The sequence below is a fragment of the Alexandromys fortis genome, unplaced genomic scaffold (assembly GCF_014885135.2).
Source record: "Alexandromys fortis isolate MF-2015 unplaced genomic scaffold, M_Fortis_MF-2015_v1.1 scaffold_64, whole genome shotgun sequence".
NCBI lineage: Eukaryota > Metazoa > Chordata > Mammalia > Rodentia > Cricetidae > Alexandromys > Alexandromys fortis.
The window spans coordinates 4,725,933-4,747,950 of record NW_026067976.1 but is presented as its reverse complement, the minus strand read 5'-3'; the positions used below and the strand labels follow the sequence as shown (position 1 = coordinate 4,747,950).

Genomic DNA, 22,018 nt, shown 5'->3' with positions numbered 1-22,018 from the left:
ATAAAAACGGTCTTTAAAACAGATTTCTTAGGATTATAAAGTAGTAAAAATATTTACTCCACAAAAATGAAATACATAGTCATTAATTTCAAATAAAATTGGGAATAAATTTCTTACGTATTTTTGACACAAAAAACACAACACCGTAGATAACAGAAAAATAATTTCCTGTTGTTTATATATGATAGACGTTTTGGTTAAATATCATATTCACTTTGCTCAGATCACTTATAGATACTGTATTAGTTACTTTTCTTGTTTTTATATAGAGGAGACAATGAACATTGAACGCTAGTTGGTCTGGACCTCCATCCATGGGATAGTGTTGCCACTTTGATTCAGGGTTCAGCTTCCCTTCTCAGCTGAACCTCTCTGGACATCTTCTCACAGACAAGCCAAGAGTCCTGTCTCTTAGGTGATTCTAAATCTAATGAATGTGATAGTAAGTTACTTTTACATGAGAAGCCGATGGAGCTAAGGATGTAGGTCCATGGTAGAGCACTTTCCCGATGCCTGCATAGCCTCAGGTTCAGTCTATAACCCCTGTGAAAACAAAACAAAGCAAAACAAATGCAAACACATAGTAAAATAGCAAATAAATTTATGTATTATTTTTTACATTTCAACTAAGTCCATTACAGAACATTTCATGTGGTCTTTAAATTCATTCTCTGCCCGTTTTAAGAAGCATAAATCTTATTGTTTTGTTTTTGAAAGTATGTACTTCCTAATTAATATTTAGTGAGCTTTGCTTTTGAGAGGAAGTTCTTACTGCATACTGAGCTAGTGGTATGTGACTGTTGGGTGCCTTTCTTTCTTGCTCATCTATTTATCTGTTTATTTCATTTTGTGATGCTGGAGATAGAACCTGGAGCTTCACACTTGCTATACAAGTACTTAACCACTGAGCACTATTCCCAAGCCCAGGAAGGCTTTAATTTTTCTCTCTGACTTTGATATGGTTGGTGGTTTTTCATTCTTCATTCATAGGCACCTGAACTCTTACCCTACTTTAGTATCTGCCATATAGTTAATTGATTCCCCATAGCCTTTCCTTTTGCAATGCTATATGTTGTACCTGGCGTCTTATGTGTGGCAGGCCTTTGAGCCAACTTGCAGTCCTAAATGCTCAATTCTTTTTTATGTAGTATATAGTTATTCTTAGGGAGATTTTTTTTGCCTAGTTTATGTTGTTCCTAGAACAAAATTGGTTTCAAGGTACAGTTATGTATACATTATAAATAATATTTTTCTGCCTTTTCTCCACTGTTAATTTATGTTTATTCATAGTTAACTATTGTTCTAGAACAAACAAAAATGATCATATTTTCTTTCTACTAGAAAGAAAATCTAGATTATCTCATCCAGCATTTATAGTTTCATTTACACAGAATGCAGAAAAATATTAGAGTTACTTGTCTATTTGTTTACACAATAGTAATTAATTTATTATTTTAATTAGCATGTATTATTCACTCATTATGCAACTTGCTAAGACATGGCGGGTGAGTTGCTTGCCCTCTAGGACCTTGTCTTTAGCTAAGAGTGTGGGGATATAGACCATTTGGTAAAGTGCTTGCCAAGGAGGAACATAGTCCTTGGTTTAATCCCAGCCCTAGACAAAACTGGACTCTAGAGCACAGCTGCCATCTCAGTGGCCAGGAGGAGGAGGCAGGAGGCTTGGAAGTTCAGCTACGTTATAATGTTGAATGACTATGTAAGACCCTGTCAGAAACAAAGAAAGAGCGAGAAAGAAGAAGGGAAGAAAGAGAAAGCGAGAGAGATAGAAAGAGAAAGGAAGGAAGAAAGGAAGGAAGGAAGGAAGGAAGGAAGGAAGGAAGGAAGGAAGGAAGGAAGGAAGGAAGGATGAGAAGAGAAAGATGAAAAGAAGATGATAAGTTATTGTCTATGGTGTGTTGAGTAAAAATGCAGGAATGAGCATAAAACATAGGTATTTTAAAAAGTCTACTCTAGGCCCATTTTTCTTTTGTATGTTTCTTGAAATTTATATACCAAGGCTTCTATTGGCTTTATTCTGAATTCTCCAGAATCAGTATAACATATATATGTGTATGTATACATATACAGGCATCATATACATATACACATGTATATACCTACACATATACCCAAATATATATGTAGGTATATACATGTGTGTGTGCATGTGTATATGTATATATTTTTATTTATATTAAATTGCAGTTGACTCACACAGAATTTGAGAAGTTCTAGATCTGTAGTTTGGAACTGGAGGTGTAAGCGTGTCAACAGTATAGTTCTAGTCTGAGCCCTAAGGCTGTAGAACTAGGATTCATTGTGTAAGTTCATGTCTAAGTCTGAGTTTGAGCCCAAAGACAGAGGAAGGCAGTGTCTTGGCTCATAGATGGTCAAGCAAAGAGAAAAGAAAATCTTTTTTTTTTAGACTGAGATTTTCAACAGATTGAGGAATGTTATCTGATTTAATCACTTAATTAGTATATGCTTTTGCTAATAACACAATACCAGAGATTTGTACCTAACACAGAAAAGTGGTTTCTCTAGGGTACCAATTCCTGCACGTGGAGAGTCATGAGGCTCAGTTTACAACAGTGAGAGACAGGAGGTGCTCTCCCTCTTCCTACTATCAGACTTAAGGTTTTCACAGAAGAAAAGCTGGTCTAATCTCACTTGTCTCACATCGGCCAGACTCACCCTAATTTCTGCCTTCTTAATACCTCCCAGTGGGGGTTAACTTTTTCACAGGAGGCTTAGGGGATGCAAGTCAAGTGGTAGAATTCAGGCTTAGTGTGTGGACGGCTCTGGCTTCTGTTGCCAGCACCACAAATAGTAACAGTAACGGTGATGATAATAAATGTGTTTGCTTTTCCAAAGCTGCTGAAAGGCACCACCACAAGCTGAGTGACTTAGCACAATGGAAATGCTTTATCTTGAGGTTCTGCTAGCCAGGCCAGCCAAATAGCAAGGCATCAGCTAGACAAGTTCCTCTGGTTGCTGAGTATTCGTTCTTTTACTCTCTCCCCATTTCTCATTGCTTGGGTATTCCTTGCTTTATAGGTGGCATTTCCCCTATGTCTTCACATTGTCTTCCTATATGTCTTTCTCCCTGTATCTCTATCTTACCTTTATAGAAGGTATGGTGTTTTGAATAGGAATGACCCCATAGACTCATATGTTTGAATACTTGGGCCATAGGAAGTGGCACAATTAGAAGGTGAAGCCTTGTTGGAGTAGGTATGACCATTTTGGAGCAAGTCTGTCTCTGTGGAGGTGGGCTTTGAGGTCTTGTATGCTCACGTTATGCCCAATGTGACATACATACTCCCTCTGTTACCTTCAGATCAAGATGTAGAACTCTCACCTTCTTTTCCAGCATCATGTCTGCCTGCAAGCTGCCATGCTTCCCACCATGATAATGCAGTAAACTTTTGTATGTAAGAGAGCTCCCTCATTAAATGTGTTTCTTTATAAGAGTTGTAGTGGTCATGGTGTCTTGTTACAGCATCCTAAAACAGAAGGATATTAGATTAGGACCTACCTAATGACCTCATTTTTATTTGATAACTTTTGTATAAATCTTATCTCCAAAAGATCATATTCTAACATATGAGAATTAGGACACAACATGTTTCTTTGTTGTTGTTTTTCTTGAGAATGAAAGAAAGGTGATCTGTATAAGTATTTGGATTTTAAAATATTTTGTTCTAGACTATTACCATTAATATTTGTTAAATTTTTGTTATGAACTTGGTCTTCTATGGAATACTTTGCTAGAAGTTAATGAGAGTAGGGTGGGGGAAAATGGTTTAGGTTTAAATTGTTATTGTAAGCCAAGTATTGAAATATTTCTTTTTCATACAGTGTGCATTATAAATCCCTAGACATATAAAGACACATTTCTCATATATACTTGGTTATGTCGCATATATTCATGTTTCCACAAATGTTGTTCTGTGGAAGATTTCATAGACCAAAGACAAAGGCTATGTTCTCCAGGGAGCTGTAGGGTACCAAATTAATTACCCAGGTCAATTAAAGGATGGGAGAAAGATATTAACTTCATCTTTAGCTCATGTAATACGTGTGTGGATATACACACACTTGGGAAGTATTAAAATGATAGTTTATTGAATCTGCATATTATTCATATTAAGTTCTGTTATTAATTTTGTACAAATATTGACATATTTTGCTCTTCTTACTTTTGTACTATAGTTCTATTTACTTTGAAGATGATGAAAGACATCAAAATAAATATGCCTAAGATATTAGGTCACACTCTTGGGTAGCCAAGGATACTCTTTAGGGTGTTAAAGATAGCTTGAGGGAAATTGTAATTAGGATATCAGATCAACAATATTCCAAAATCTGTACTCACTGAAGTTATAAGTCCCTCAGCCTATGCAGACAGAATCTTTCCAAGAATCCATCACTCCACAGTCCATTATTGAGGGGCATCAAGACAGGAACCTGAAGCAAAATCCCTGGAGGACAGCTCTATATTGGCTCGCTTTCTGGCTTAATTTACAGGCGCTTATGTAGGTAGCTTTCTTTGGTAGTTAAGGCTACCTGTCTATGAATGGTGCCACCCACAGCGGGCTGTACCTTATGTCAGCTAAGAATCAAGATAATCTTCCATAGACTTGTCAGCAGGCCATATCTGACCTAGGCAATTCTTCGGTCAATTTTTTTCTGAAATGATTCTAAACTGTGTCATGTTGACAAATAGTGCTGACTTAGACATGCAGTTTATGCGTATTTTTTATAGCCCTGCTATATAGGAAATTTATACATTTTGATAAATTTAAGTATCCCTATGGAATCATTGGAAAGAGTCATTAACTTTTTATATACAATAGGTTGTCAGAGAAAGGAGAGAGAACATAGATTTGAAAGGGGAACATGGAGCTGTGGATCTGATAGGAGTTAGAACAGGGCAATAGGAGGCGAATGTGATTGAAATATCTTGTGTGCATGAATTGAAAGTTAATGAGCTGAAAGCCTCAGGTGGGCAGAGAAACTCTGAATGGGAAAGTTGAAGCTAGGGATAAGGATAACATACCAACCTTTGCAGCTGTGCAGGACTTAGAGACTGTGGGGGAACTGACCTGTAGACGGATTCTTTCCCACGTTATTAACATACCCACCCCCACCCATGCTCATGTGTGCTCTCTCCTCTCTGCTTCAGAGACTGGCGTCCTCTCTTGCTGAGATTAAAAGGCAATCTGCTTCTGCTGGGAGCAGTTCACTTATTTCCAAGTCACCGTCATCAATATTCATCTAACAAACATGAAATTCTCAAAGAATAAAAATAAGAAGAAAAAATAATGTTTTGGTAGCTTTTATAAACATGTGTTCTTGTTCCCTGAAGACTGAATCACTGCTTTTTGATCAGAGTTTGTGCTCCTAATTCACGTTGTCTTAACTAAATCAGAAGAGTAGATCAAGAATCACTTCTGTTCTTCTGAAATAAAAAATAATAAATATGCAAAATCATGGAGAAAAGTTACAGGTTGCGATTTGATTAATTCTGGTTCCTAATGTTTCAGGGTTTCTAGCCATCTCAGAAAAAATATAGAAAGTATTTAGTAAATGTTTATAGAATGATCCAATGAATGGATCTGATTCAATGGCTACTCTTGGAATATTTGCGTGTCTTTTAGGAATACTTAGTAGTTAATAACATAAATTGTATCATTTCTTACACTTTATTTTGTTGTGTGACTTGTGGTGGCAATATTCCTCTGACAAAATTCTGTTGTTTTTGTTTTCACTATAATACATGAAATAGGAATTAAAGACTTAGGTTTCAGTGCAGAGGCTGTATATGTGAGGTTATGAAGAGTCTTTGGTTATTGATTTTCACAGTTTCTTTTGAGGTAATCACCTTTTGACAAACTTAGGTTATACCTGTCTTAAAGTATTGAATGAGGGAAAAGTGAAATGTGCCCTCTGCCTACATTTTAATACCAATTAACCCTATTTCTGAAGACAATGGAGTTCCATAGCACAGCATGTGTGAGTGAAAAATATATTTAAATATCCTCATTAACTATGTATATTTATAAATAATCCTTGGTTTGAATTCATTTTCTGATAGCTTACATTTTAAGAACATTATAAGGAATTACAAAAGCACTGGAGTATTATACATCAGTGAAGAGACAAGTAAAATTAAAACGAAGTTCATTGTTCTCCTGTAATCACTTCTTATCCTATAGAGCTGTGGACTCTAGTTATAACAGAAAAACAAAAACATAATTTTTCAAAAATTAATTGTACGATAAATATTTGGGGAATAGATTTGATCTCATGAAGAATAATTACAGCAAGCTATTATAGAAGGATTTTACATAGTTTAGCTATAAACTTATTTTTGAAAAGTATTTTGATCTTAATATATTATAAACATTTATTACAATTAAATTACTTAATTAAAATATTTCTATCATAGCTTGTTAAAATTCCTAATAAGGTAACTAGTGTTTAATTTGTTTAGTATGAAAATTTAAGTTTTAATTCATTCTTTATTCCTTACAAGTGTTATAAATAGCTTTTATTTTAAATATCAAGAAACTGAATTTTTATTCAAACCACCACAAGAAGAGTCTCTAGACTCAGAAATGAAGAAAACATATAAATCTCAAAAAGCTTGGAAGGTTACAAATTTTACACAGTTCTACTCAATGATTGCAGTAGCAAACCCCTACCGTTCCTTCAGTAGTTTGTACAGAAGGCTTCACCCATACCTGGGTGGGATTTTCGTAGTGAAACTCCCTTTGAGTCACCCATGCTCCTGTAATTAAACCCATAAATTCACTGTTTCTCATAGCTGGACTTGGAGTAGGATCATTTCGGAGACTTGTCACAGGTATCTTTTCTGTGGTGAACAGACATTTGTTGATGCATCCTAAGGAAAAGTCTTTATATTGCCTGTGGTACTACTCTAAGAAACAAAAATCAAGGTGCTTTTCTTTTTTTTTTTAATTGACATCTTCTAAGGAAAAAAAGATGAAGAAATGGTGATACTAAATTTAAATGTGTGTCACAAAATTAAATGTTTTAAAATTTTAGTAGCTATTTTGGGTAATACGGTATGCTTCTTTTTAACGAGTTTGCAGCAGTGGTTTGAAATATTCTAAAACTGTTATTAGATAATGGTTTTTCTGAACACCCCAGTCAAGCGGTGCTGCTTTCATCCTTTTATTCTTTATGGAAAATTTTCATTTCCCTCTGCTATAAACATGGCGTGCCCATAACTCCAATAGTTCTGATAGCTGTATAAAGGAATTCTACTAGAAGAAGAATAAAAGCAGAGTAAACGGTATCAGTACTCATGAGACGGAATTGGAGTAAAATGATGCAAACTATTAATATTATCTTCTAACATCGATGAGCAGGAAATGGCCAAGAAAGCAGTGAATTCTAAAAACTAAAGCCATCACTGTTAATACCCGGAGAAAGGATGATAACAGATGCTCAGTCTTACTGTGTGTGCCTCTGGGGAAGGGCTGCTGTCAGGCTTCTGCCTGTAAGCCTTTGTTTTCTAGTCTGTGTTTTGTAGAAAAAGAACTTGAACTTAGTTGTGTTTGCAAGATTATGTAACTAACAGAAAAATCTCTCAGAATGGAATTCAAATCTGAGTTCCAAATGCCTACTCATTTTGCATCTCTTTAAGCTAGAGAGTACCTGCTTCCCCAAACAATTAACCACAGAAGTTTACCATATAGAAATAGTGTGCCTTTAAAGATTCATACTCTTATTTTGTGAGTATGAGTGTTTTGCCTGAATCTCTCTCTCTCTCTCTCTCTCTCTCTCTCTCTCTCTCTCTCTCTCTCTCTCTCTCTCTCTTTCTCTCTCTCTCTCTGTGTGTGTGTGTGTGTGTGTGTGTGCGCGTGTGCGTGCGTGCGTGCCTGCCTGCCTGCCTGCCTGTATGTGTGTATGTATGTATCGTGTCTGGTGCCCACGAAGGCCAGAAGAAGGTGTCAGATCTTGTTGAATTTGAGTTGCAGAGGGTTATGAGCTACCATGTGGGTGTAAGCACTCTGAACTACTGAGCCACCTCTGCAGTTCCTGATTGCTTTTATAAATTTTCATCTGTACTTCCCTTGGGGCACAAAAGCTCAGGAGGTTACTTGTTTTAGTTGGAGAAACACAGTTCATAAATAGTATAGTAACATAAATACATTTTCTAAGGTCCAGGAGATTGGACTGTGTAATATGGCTGTATCTAATGAACAGTTCTCTCATTTGCTATACACTTTAACGTGGTTGACTGGTATAATTTAATCTATGTGTTGATGTCACAAGTAAATGCTTTGATTTTTATTTTAACTCTTTTAAAACCAGTACGATTATTTCTCCCCTTTCCAGTATTCATAGTAGCACCCAAATGTTAAATTACACTGTTTGTAGAACATGTCCTGTTTTTTTCCTGCTGTGAAATCCTGTGCGTTATTACTTGTGAATTATGGTTCCATGGCCTTAAGAATTGCTCCTACTGTGAGTAATATCCTTATATCTTTAATAAAATAATTTTCACTTAGTATGAATAATCCTTGTGTTGTTGATAGAAAAAAGTGTTTCTGAAATAAATTTTTGAATATTTGATTGTCTATGAACTAATAGCAAGAAAAAGAATGAAACTAATTTGACATATAAAATGTGATCCAAAAATGCAGTGAATTGGTTGAGTTAATCTATCTCTGACTACAGGAAAAATGGTTTTGGCTGAAATAAGTATTATAAATGTACTCATGGTTACACATGGTGTTCCCTCAAATTTTGTCTCTAGATGAGTAATTTTTGAATCATTATATCAATAGTGTTTCATACTAATACACTTGCTTTTTGTATTCTATAGAGCCAAGAAAATGATGAGCTAAGAGATGCCCATGAAAAACGCAAGGAAAGGCTACAGATGTTACATACCAACTACAGAGCAGTAAAAGAGCAATTAAAGCAGTGGGAAGAAGACAGTGGCATGTGAGTTACATAGCTCATAACGGCATTCCCCTAAATATTAAATGGAGTGGAGAGCATTATATAGGTGTTTTAATGGCCTTTGTTTGGTTTTAGAGAAATTATTTGGTAGTCAAATCTTTACTGTGAATATTTTAGTGGAGACCATAACAAATGAAAACAACAAAATGTGCTAGCTATAACTATAGATTTTCCTCATTTACAGATGTCATTGGCAGAAGGTGATTATGAGCAATGTATGTCTTTACTATCAATAGACTAGCTTAATAAAAGTCTATAATTCAAAGTAAAACCAGTTAATATTTGTATTATTGAAGAACTGCTTTTAAATAAATAAAATACTGGCATTAAAATTTTATAACCCCCCAAAGTATTTACATTTTAATGGAAAGACAGTAGAAATATGAAACCTACATGTATAGTTAACCACCTTAAAACTATTTCAACCTAGTCTGCAGTTTGAAGATCTTTACTATCCATCAGTTTCTTAACTTCAGCTTATCTGAATGAATTGGCAGTCTCAGTTCAATTGCTCTGAACAGGTGTTCAGATCTTGGTTAGTCGTAAGTTGCTCCCTTGTTAACAGTATCAACAGAGGGCAAAGGACTGAATGAGCATAGAAAATCTACTTCCTTCCCACTTTGAGATGGATCCTTTAGGGCACTGTTGATGATACACGTTGGTCTGTTCTGTAGAGAAGTAGTTTCTAACTTGGCCAGTACAGCACTTTTAAAAACTAAAAGCGAAGTTTGTTTTATGCACCGAGAATGAAGCTATAAAGGGCATTTGGCCTCAGTTGTAGATAATTGTCACATCTAATCTTTTCCGTTGACGAATGGGAAATGCTTCACGTTGCATTTCAGTGAAGCAGTGATGAAGCAGCTTTCCCTAGCTTTAACCTCAGCTCACCCAGCTTGCAGTGACACCTACAAGAGTGCAAACTGCTTTCTGACATAGTCACTATTAATAACTTGTCTGTGCTAAGGCATCTTTACCACATGCAGATTGGATGTCAGAAAATTCTAGATGAATCGATTGCTCATCTCTTTTTTTGTAGACTTGTAATCCTACAGTGTATGTTTTATTGCTATTATACTAGAATAAACGAGAGAAATAAACCCTTAGGTTTATTAATATCATATGTCTACTTAAAAGTTTGCTTTTCATGGTAGCAATTTAACTTTAGGAAATTATGATATAGGACTTTAATTTTGACATGCTTAGGTATTAGGGAAAGTCATCCAAGAAATAGTAAAATTAAATTAGTAATTGAGATTTGGTCATTGCATAGTTCTGGATTTTAAGGAATGTATAAATAAACTTCATAGCACTTTGAATATGCTGTGAATTTTTCATTTTAAAAGTAGGACTGAAACCAGAAAAATGAAGCGAGCACATCCTCAACAACTTCAACAAGAAGATTCTGATGCTGTGTGGAACGAACTGGCATATTTCAAAAGAGAAAATCGAGAGTTGATGGTTCAAAAGTAAGTTTCTTTGTAACAATAGAAAACAGGATAAATAATCTGAGAGTTTTCTTGTTACTCACAGTCTTATTACAGAAGTCTCTTTTAAATTTTGAAAATGACATTATCTGAGATTAATAAACAAGACTATATGTATGTATATATTCATATATATATATATATATACTTATGAAATAACAGGTTGCACATTTGTTAGCGCCAACAGAAGCTAAATAATATGATCTTGGGATTGTGTTAATTAATGTGGCTCTCATCTGTAGAGGGTGTCGCTCTTCATTAGCCTGTATTTTAGACACTGCCGTGCTTCATTTTTGGAATGAGGTGGAGAGGGGATAACCTAGCCAGCCATCCTTGTTTGATCTCCTAGATATATACGCAATGCAGAATGCCTGAGCTCTCTTGGTTCCCTGCCCTGTCCTGCTAATCCCAGCTGAGCTCATTATGGTGTAGCCTTGCTGCTACTCTTGGAGCCAGAGCTGTCCAAGCTAATTACTGGTAGCAGCAGAACTGCCTGTTAAGGGTCTGGTGTGGATCTGCTAACATGGTCCTTGGTAGTGACCTGCAAAAGACACGAGGGAATTGCCTTCTTTCTTGCCTTGCAATACCTGTCCTTTGGGTTTAATGCTGATTCTCCACATAGGTCTTTTAGCTGCCCTAAGTATAAAACTTGATGAAGGATACTCATATTTTAGAAAACATACAGTTTGCTTGCTTGATCTTATAATTCACAGACTATTATAGTTAGCTTAGCAAAGAAAGACCATTTTTCTGTTTTGTTTTGAGATAAAAAGAGATATACTAATACAATTAGTCCCTCTCTTTGTTTTTGTTTAGAGTGAATTTTTGACATGTGAATTGTAAAGATTTTTGAAAGTCCAGATATTATTTAGCTTGCTAGAATTAGCATCATGTGGCATATTGTAATTAACTGTCATTGATTATTATTAATTGTAAGCTTAAAGCTTCTTTATTTGTAATATGCATAAGTGTTGATCCTTTTCTATATAATGCTAAACTTTTGAGGAAATAACCATGTCATATTTTTAAATATATATTCTTACTTCCCTCCTAAAGTATACTATTTTCTATTATAGCTGGATATTAAATGCCAATAACTAAGTCTTTTCTCATGAAGTTTATTTTACAGACTATATAAATTTTTGGCTCAAGCATTTCTGATTATTTTAAATAGCTTTATTGAAATATAATTCAAAAACCATATAATTCTCCCATATTAAATATAATTCAAAGCACATTCAAAGATTTCTATATTATCTATTAATGCAGCTTATTTTAGGACATTTTCATTGCCTCTACAAAAGCCTATACAACCAACCCTCTATCTACTTTTCCAACCTTAGGCAATTACATACTAATCTATTTTCTCTCCTTTTAGATTTGCCTATTCTCAATTTTTCATAAAATCTTTGTAGCCACATCTTTCACTAATATAGTTCTAAAGCTCATCCATACTGTAGCATGTACCCGTACTACCTTAATTTTGTATGAAATGAATTAAACAAGAGACCTTCTCTAACTGGCTGTTAGAGCCAACCTACTCAAGAAAATTCAGGTAGCTATTAACTACAAGAGAATTATAGTTATAGTATTTTACTCATTAAAGAAATAAAAAAAAATGTAAAGAATCAGTTTTAAAATGTTTGGCAACTCAGAAGCCTAATCCTTCACTCTGAGGTGTTACCACACCATGAATAGCTCTCTAGTGGAAGGCTGAGTCATTATTAAACCATCAAAATTTTTCTTGGCTGCCTGTTTAAATTCATGAGTGTAAATAGCCACTTACTATATAGTTATTTTTAGGTAATACTTAAAGCAGTAAAAAGTAATGAAATATTCTTCATAAAGAATGCTGAAGAAGCCAGGCATAGTGGCTCCGGCATATCATCCTAGCACTTGGAAGACAAAGGAAGAGGTTCTCAGCAAGTTGGAGGCCAGCCTTGCCTATGTAGCCAGTACTGGGCCAGCCAAGAATACATAGATAAACTTTTATCTCAAACAAAGAAACAAACAAAATTGAACTACTGTATGCTATGCACTGCAATGATTTGATGTATATTAGACTTTTATGCTCTGTATTTTGAAAAACAAGGACTTTTAACTATTTTTAGTTTTTGTTTTAAATATTTTTCTTTTTGAGTGATTTTAAAAACTGCTACTTGAGTTGCTGACTTGCTTCATTAAAAAAAGTCATTAAATAGAATTTGGCTAGAGATTAGGACAAAATTTAATTACTTAGATGTTCCAAAACATATTTCTGGCATTTCATGCTGAGCAATATTCTCAGCAGTGACTATTATAAATCAAAATATCAGTCAACTCTGAAGACTGTGAAGCTGTTCCGTCTTGCAGTATCAAATATCCATCGAGTGTTTATGTAAAATTGTTTGCCATTATGCCATAGGAGTACTGTGGCCACAGACCCTTGTCCAGGCTTCTAGCTTTGAGCTGGGTTCCCAGAACCTAAACCAGGCTGTCAGTCTCTCTGGGGCAGATGCCTTTGTCCTCTGAGCATCTCCCCAGCTCCAGACCCGACGGCTGTTGGCTTCATACATGCTTATTTTCTTTGTTCTTATCTTGCTTTTGGAAGGTGGCGGGGATGCTGCAAGGGTGAAGGGCAGATTCGGAGAACTGAGAGATGAGTGGAGTTGTGCTCCATGATGTGAAATACCCAAAGAATTAATAAAGAAATTATATTTTTTAAATGTAATCTGATTTTTTTATATCATGGTTTTGATGTTATATCTAACCATTATTTTTCTCACATTATTTATTTGTCATTATTTTTATATAGCACTTTATCCCATATTTTAAAATGCTTTGTTTTATATTTGCATCCTTGATCCATTTAGAGCTATCCTTTGTGTAAGTTATGTATTATAGGCCAAAGTATGTTTTGCTGAAAACATATATCCAATTGTACCAGCATCATTTTTCAAAAGGATATTTTTCTCAATAAATAGCCGTTTAGCTGTTAAGTATCAGCTCATACTGTTTCTTTGTACCTAAATATATGACCATTTTATTCCATTCATCTCAATACCTAAATTTTACAAAGACTGTACTGTTGTGATAGTTGACGCTTCCACAATGTGTTAAACTTCAGAATTGTTATGACCCTTCTATGTACTTTGTTCTGCTATATAGGTTTTTAAGTATGAAAAAAAGACTTTGAAAACACAAATTCTTTAGTAAGAAACTCAGGTAGGAACTTTGATTGGAACTGAACTACAGCTCAGAGATGTTTGGGGAAGAGTAAAAGCACTAACTATATTAAGCCTACATTTTCAAAAAAGAAACATGTCAATGAATTAGTTGGGCTTTTGATTTCATTAGTATTAGATATTGTAGCTTACATGCTCTGTATGTCACATATATTTGTTAGCTGCTGTGGTGGTGCCCACTTTTAATCCCTCTTGGGAAGCTATTGTTAGGGAGGTGATGAGGCCCAGGCTAGCCTGTGTTCCAGAATGAGACACAGTCACAAACAAGCAAACAAACAAAAAATCCGTGTTAGATATGGAACAAAGCATTTAAGTTTTAGATCTATCATAAATACTGTTATGATCTTTATTTTGATTTCTGATTATACATTGTTAAGTGTCTAGTAGTAAGTTACGTCTTTATGTCAGAGATAAGTCTGCCATAGGATTTATTTTTTACTTGCTTTGTCTTAATTTTTTTACAGTTTTATATTTTGAATTTGCAGGATCTTTGAGAATATGTTTTGGAATTGGATAATTCTTAAGCATTTGGAAAACGTGCCACTTACACAGACCATGTCCCAGTGGTCTGTGATGAGAAAGGCACTGTTTGAATGATTTTTCTCCTATAGATAATGCCTCATTTTTGCCTGCTTTCAATAATATCTCATTTTGTTATATTTTTTCAGAAGCTTGATACTAAAATGTTTTGGCATGGATTATTTTGGATATAGTTTGTTTTGGACTCTCTCAGTCTTTTAAAACACTAGGAAAAGTTTGCCAAATTTCAGAGTTTTGAGCTGGTCTCTGTAAATATTTTTTCATTCCACCATTAGGATTCTAGTGGCAAAATAGACTTTTGCCCCATAGGTCCCAAGACACTGTTCAAGTGTTTTTCAACCTGCTTTGTGTCTGTATAGATGAGCTCATTTCTAGTGTTGTTTCTTATATTATATCCACACAGTACATTTTTAAATTATAAATTTTAGGTGAAAATATCTATTTGGTTATTCTTTATATAACCTATTTATTAACTGAAACTGTATTTTATTTATTATAGAAATGTTTACCATAGTTCCTTAGAGAATTTTAGTTTTGACTGCTTTAAAATATTTTTCAGATTATTCTGACATAAGTATTATTGGTGGTTTGAGTGAGAAAAGTCCTTCACAGTGTAGGACATTTGTTGGTTCTCAGTTGGTGGCACTGTCTGATTAAGTTTAGGTGATATGGCCTTTCCAGAAGGAATATGTCATTGGCTATTGACTTTGAGATAAAAAGTCAAGGGTTAATTTCAATTCCAAATTTCAGAAATATATTCTCTCTTTCTCTCTCTTTTGTATCTCTCTCTCCTCTCTTTCTCTCTCTCTCTCTCTCTCTCTCTCTCTCTCTCTCTCTCTCTCTCTCTCTCTCTCTCTCTCTGTGTGTGTGTGTATGTGTGTGTGTGTGTGTACTTCCAGATACAGAAATGAGTTCTAAACCTCCCCATGTCTGCTACTTACTGCGGTGTCCCACCATGATGGACTCTTCCCTTCTGGAACTGTAAGTCCAAATAAGCTCTTCTTGAAGTTGCATTGGTCATCTTATTTTATCAAAGCAGTGGAAAGGTTACTAATACAGAAGTTCTGTCAGAGAGTGGGCTCCTGTGAAGAACCTGGTCATGTTGTTTTGGAAGAATGAGAAAGATTTTTGGAACTTTGGATGGCAAGAATAATCGCATCTCTGATATATAGCATCATGACATAAGCAAATATGGATCATTTCACCCCTTTTCCTATTTGTATCCCTCTAATTTCCTTTTCTTGCCTTATTTTTCAAGCTAGTTTTTCAAGCACAATGTTGAATAGAAGTGGGTACAGTAGTCATCTTTGTCTCATTCCTAAATTAAATGTAATTCTTTCACGAATTTCTCCATTTAGGATGTTGGTGATTGTGTGTTTCTTATGTATAGTTTTTATTATGTTGAAATAGATTTCCTCTAGCCCTGTATTCTCTAGGACTTACATTATTAAAGCATATTATATTTTTCAAATGATTTTCTTCATCTATTAAGATGATCTTAGTGATTTATTTTTGTCTTTAAGTCCATTTATGTGACTTATTACTTCCATTGATTTGTATATGTTGAACCGTCCCTCCATTTCAGGGCCAATGGAAACTTGGTCATAGTGTATAATCATTTTGTTGTATGTCTGTCTTCTGTTTGTAGTTATTTACTTGACCATTTTGAGTCTATGTTTATCAGGGATATTGACCTATAGGTTTTTTCTTCTATTGTGTCTTTACCTGGTTTTGATATTGAATAGATACTGGTTTCATAGAAGGAATTTGGAAGTATTTCTTCTGGTTTTATTCTTTTGAAACCTTAAGAAGGATTTGTTCTGCTCCGTAGAATTCTGATGTGAATACATTGATCCCTGGGCACTTTTTAGCTAGATAGCATTTAATTACTATTTGTCTTAGTTACGTTTTGTTACTGTGTGGAGAACTGTTTTAGAGTTTCTATTCTTGTGACAAAACACCATGACCAAGAGCATCAATCACTAATTAAGAAAATGTCCTACAACCAAATCTTATGGAGGATTTTCCTTAATTGGGGTTCTCTCCTTTCATATAACTATGCCTTGTGTCAAGTTGACATAAAATTAGACAATGTATGACCTGTACCAGGCTTTTTCTATTAGTACCACTAACCAGATCCCAAATCAGAGATTTATTATTAGTTATGTTAGTCTAGCTTAGGCTAGTTTCTGGCTAGTTCTTTAAACTTAAATTAACCTGTTTCTCTTTATCTTTTGCCTCAGGGCTTTTTACTTTTTGTTCCTTCTTTATATTTTACTTTCACTGCTTCTCAAGTCTGGCTGGCTGGTGGCTACTTGGTTTCTTGTCTTGGGCATGTCCCTCTTTTTCTCCCTTGTCTTCTTCTCATTCTTTTTGAACCTGTTTCTCCTCCTATTTATTCTCTCTTTCTGCCAACCCCTCTTGTCCTTTGCCTAGCAACTGGTTATTTAGCTTTTTATTAGACTAATCAGGTGCCTTAGGCAGGCAAGGTGAAACAAATGCAACACATGTTTGCATAATTAAACATACATCCATAACATCGTTAAACAAATGCAGCATAAACAGATGTAACTCACTTTTGCACAGTTAAAGTAATATTCTGCAGTATAAACAAATGCAATACATCTTTACATAGTTAAAATATCCCACAACAATGACCCTTTTACCAAGGCAGTTTATAAAAGAAAGCATTTACTTGGAGGCTTGCTTACAGTTTCAGAGGGTGAGTCCATGGCCATCAGGGTGGTGAGCATGGCAGCAGGTAAGCAGGCAGGCATTGGAGAATTAACTGAGAGCTTAAATGTTGAAACAACCGCCACAAGACACAGGAAGTAAGAGCCAACTGGAATGCTGTAGGCTCCTGAAACTTCAAGCTTGCCCCTAATGATAAACCTCCTCCATTAGGCCAAATCTCCTCCAACAAAGCCACACCTCCTCTTATTTTCCAGACAATTCCACCAATTGGGGACCACATATTCAAATGGATAAGCCTATAGGGATCATTCTCAGCCAAACAACCACAACTTTTAATCACCTCTTTTTTAATTGGTTTGATTAATTTCTGACTTCTTCCTAGTTTAATTTTATAATTTTGATGAATCTATAAATTCTTTCATTTCTTTTTTTGTTTTTCAGCTTAATGGAGTGTGGGTTTTAAAAATATACCCTTAAATATTCTGGATTTTTTTTTGGTGTTTCCCTATTCATTTCTGGTTCTATTAGTTTGGGTATTTGCTTAGTTGAAGTTGGTTAGTTGGGAAAATGTTTTTTTACTCTTGTTTATTTTCTCAAAGAACCAGCTGTAAGATTTGTTGGTTCTTTGTATTCTTTCCTTTGTTCCTTCTTTCCTTTCTATTTCATTGATTTCTTTATCTTTCTATTTCTTGCCTTTTCCTGGGTTTGGATTTGGTTTGTTCCAAAGTTTTGAGTTGCATTGTTATGAAGTCAGTTATTTGTGCTCTTTCTGACTTTTTAATGAAGAAACTTTGAGCTATAAATTTCCCTCAGAGGACAGCTTTTAGTATGACCTTTTAGTGTTGTGTTTCCAATTTTATATAGTTCTAGAAAATTTTTTATATCTTTCTTGGTTTTTTCTTTGATCCATTCACCATTCAGCAATAAGTTGTTTAATCTCCATAAGTTTGTGTTTTTATTATAAATTTGTTGGCTATCAATTTTGTTTTATAGCATTGTGGCCAAATAAGATACAAACAGTGATTTCAGACTTTCTGAATTTGTAAAGATTTGTTTTATGTCCTAGAATGTCATCTGTTTCAGGAAAGCTCTCATAGGTCATAGAAAAAGATTTGCTTTATTTTCATATTTCGAAGGCTTACAAGTATGTGAAAATGTGTTGAACAACTCAGAAGATGATTTGCAAGTATAGGTATTAACAGAAGTTTGTGTTCATGTGTGTCTAGGCACACATCTATGAAAGAGTGTGAATGAACATGTGTGGACCTGTATGTGTATGTACACATGTATGTGGAGATTAAAGGTTAACTTCAGTATCCTTCCTCAGAAGCCATCTCCCCCTCTGCCCTCATTTTCCTTCCTTCCTTCCTTCCTTCCTTCCTTCCTTCCTTCCTTCCTTCCTTTTTTCTTTTTCTTTTTTTCCGTTTATTTATTTATTAAAGATTTCTGTCTCTTCCCCACCACGGCCTCCCATTTACCTCCCCCAATCAAGTCCCCCTCCCTCGTGAGCCCAAAGAGCTATCAGGGTTCCCTGCCCTGTGGGAAGTTCAATGACCACCCACCTCCATCCAGGTCTAGTAAGGTGAGCATCCAAACTGCCTAGGCTCCCACAAAGCCAATACCTGCAGTAGGATCAAAAACCCATTGCCATTGTTCTTGAGTTCTCAGTAGTCCTCATTGTTCGCTGTGTTCAGCAAGTCCGGGTTTATTCCAGGCTTTTTCAGACCCAGGCCAGCTGGCCTTGGTGAGTTCCCGATAGAACATCCCCCTTGTCTCAATGTGTGGGTGCACCCCTCACGGTCCTGAGTTCCTTGCTTGTGCTCTCTCTCTCCTTCTGCTCCTGATTTGGACCTTGAGATTTCTGTCTGGTGCTCCAATGTGGGTCTCTGTCTCTGTCTCCTTTTATCGCCTGATGAAGGCATTCAGGAGGATGCCTATATGTTTTTCTTTGGGTTCTCCTATTTAGCTTCTCTAGGATCACGAATTATAGGCTCAATGTCCTTTGTTTATGGCTAGAAACCAAATATGAGTGAGTACATCCCATGTTCCTCTTTTTGGGTCTGGCTTACCTCACTCAGGATAGTGTTTTCTATTTCTTTCCATTTGCTTGCAAAATTCAAGAAGTCCTTGTTTTTTACTGCTGAGTAGTACTCTAATATGTATATATTCCATACTTTCTTCATCCATTCTTCCATTGAAGGGCATCTAGGTTGTTTCCAGGTTCTGGCTATTACAAACAATGCTGCTATGAACATAGTAGAGCATATACTTTTGTTGTATGATGGGCCTCTCTTGGGTATAGTCCCAAGAGTGGTATTGCTGGGTCCAGAGGTAGGTTGATCCCGAATTTCCTGCTTTCCAAAGTGGGTGCACAAGTTTGCATTCCCACCAGCAATGGATGAGTGTAGCCCTTACTCCACAACATCTCCAGCAAAGGCTATCATTGGTGTTTTTGATTTTAGCCATTCTGACAGGTATAAGATGGTATCTTAAAGTTGTCTTGATTTGCATTTCCCTGATGGCTAAGGAAGCTGAGCATGACCTTAAGTGTCTTTTGGCCATTTGAACTTCTTCTGTTGAGAATTCTCTGTTCTGCTCAGTGCCCCATTTTATAATTGGGTTGATTAGCCTTTTACAGTCTAGTTTCTTGAGTTCTTTATATATTTTGGAGATCAGACCTTTGTCAATTGCAGGGTTGGTGAAGATTTTCTCCCAGTCAGTGGGTTGCCTTTGTGTCCTTTGCTTTACAGAAGCTTCTCCGTCTCAGGAGGTCCCATTTATTTAATGAGGCCCTTATGTCTGTGCTGCTGGGGTTATACGTGTGCATTGTGATAGATATGGATCTATTTTCATTCTTCTACAGGTTGCCATCCAGTTTTGCCAGCACAATTTGTTGAAGATGCTCTCTTTTTTTCCATTGTATACTTTTAGCTCCTTTATCGAAAATCAGGTGTTCATATGTTTGTGGGTTAATGTCAGGGTCTTCTATTCGATTCCATTGGTCGACTTCTCTGTTTTTATGCCAATACCAAGCTGTTTTTAATACTGTAGCTCTGTAATAGAGTTTGAAGTCAGAGATGGTAATGCCTCCAGACGGTCCTTTATTGTTTAAGATTATTTTGGCTATACTGGTTTTTTTTTTTGTTTTTCCATATAAAGTTGATTATTGTCTTCTCCAGATCTGTGAAGAATTTTGATGGGGATTGCATTGAATCTATAGATTGCTTTTGGTAGTATTGCCATTTTTACTATGTTGATCCTCCCAATCCAAGAGCAGAGGAGATCCTTCCATTTTCTGGTGTCCACTTCAATTTCTTTCTTCAAAGACTTAAAGTTCTTCTCATATAGATCTTTCATTTCCTTGGTCAGAGTTACCCCAAGATATTTTATGTTATTTGTGGCTATCGTGAAAGGTGATGCTTCTCTGATTTCCCTCTCTGTTTCTTTATCCTTAGTGTATAGGAAGGCAACTGATTTTTTTGGAGTTGATCTTGTATCCTGCCACATTACTAAAGGTGTTTATCAGCTGTAGGAGTTCTTTGGCAGAGTTTTTGGGGTTGCTTATGTATACTATCATATCATCTGCAAATAACGAAAGCTTAACTTCTTACTTTCCAATACGAATCCCCATGATCCCCTTATGTTGTCTTATTGCTATTGCTAGAACTTCAAGCACTATATTGAAGAGGTATGGAGAGAGTGGACATCCTTGTCGTGTTCCTGATTTTAGTGGGATGGCTTTGAGATTTTTCCGTTTAATGTTAGCTGTTGGCTTGCTGTAAATAGCTTTTATTATATTTAGGTATGACCCTTGTATCCCTAGTCTCTCCAAGACCTTTATCATAAAGGGGTGTTGAATTTTGTCGAATGCTTTTTCAGCATCTAATGAAATGATCATATGGTTTTTTCTTCAGTTTATTTATATGGTGGATTACATTGATAGATTTGCGTATGTTTAACCAGCCCTGCATCTCTGGGATGCCTACTTGGTCATAATGGGATAATTTTTCTAATGTGTTCTTGGATTCGGTTTGCCAGTATTTTATTGAGATTTTTTGCGTCGATATTCATGAGTGAGATAGGCCTGTAATTCTCTTTCTTGGTTGGGTCTTTGTGTGGTTTTGGTATCAGGGTAACTGTAGCTACATAAAAGGAATTTGGCAATGACTCTTCTGTTTCTATATTGTGAAATACATCAAGGAGTATAGGTATTAGGTCTTCTTGGAAGTTCTGGTAGAATTCTGCAATGAAACCATCTGGTTCTTGTCTTTTTTTGGAAGGGAGATTTTTGATAACAGTTTCTAGTTCTTCGCGACTAACAGGTCTATTTAGATCTTTCACCTGGTCTTGGTTTAGTTTTGGTATATGGTACTTATCTAAAAAAATGTCCACTTCTTTTGTATTTTCCAGTTTTGTGGCATACAGGCTTTTGTAGTAAGATCTAATGATTCTCTGAGTTTCCTCTGTGTCTGTTTTGATGTCCCACTTTTCATTTCTGATCTTATATATTTGCGTGTTCTATCTCTGTTGTTTAATTAGTTTGGATAGGGGTTTGTCGATCTTGTTGATTTTCTCCAAGAACCAACTTTTTGTTTCATTGATTCTTTGGACTGTTTTCTGTGTTTCTATTTTGTTGATTTCTGCCCTCAGTTTGATTATTTCCAGTCTTCTACTCCTTCTGGGCACCTCTGCTTCTTTTTTTTCTAAAGCTTTCAGGTGTGCCATTAAGTCCCCAATGTATGCTTTCTCTGTTTTCTTTAAGTGGGCACTTAGTGCTATGAACTTTCCTCTTAGCACTGCTTTCATCGTGTCCCATAGGTTTGAGTATGTTGTCTCTTTATTTTCATTAAATTCAAGGAAGACTTTAATTTCTTTCTTAATTTCTTCCTTGACCCAGGTGTGGTTCAGTAGTTGACTGTTCAGTTTCCATGAGTTTGTCGGCTTTCTGGGGGTAGCATAGTTGTTGCCTTCTAACTTTAATCCGTGGTGATCTGATAAGACACAGGTGGACACTGATATTCTTTTGTATCTGTGGAGGTTTCCTTTGTTTCCGAGTATATGGTCAATTTTTGA

At 35.7% G+C, this 22,018-nt stretch overlaps 1 protein-coding gene across 10 annotated transcripts in view; it reads left to right on the top strand.

Annotated features, from left to right (window-relative positions):
- The window catches only part of Cntln (centlein), a 235,960-nt gene that overhangs the window by 113,694 nt on the left and 100,248 nt on the right, over window positions 1–22,018 (top strand). For 7 of the 10 annotated variants that reach the window (XM_050157430.1, XM_050157428.1, XM_050157427.1 and 4 more), the window contains 2 exons: window positions 8,864–8,985; window positions 10,347–10,469. In XM_050157430.1, the coding sequence (XP_050013387.1) occupies window positions 8,864–8,985; window positions 10,347–10,469 (245 nt within the window). The remainder of the gene's footprint in view (window positions 1–8,863; window positions 8,986–10,346; window positions 10,470–22,018) is intronic. The other 3 variants (XM_050157431.1, XM_050157429.1, XM_050157433.1) reach the window with 1 other exon arrangement.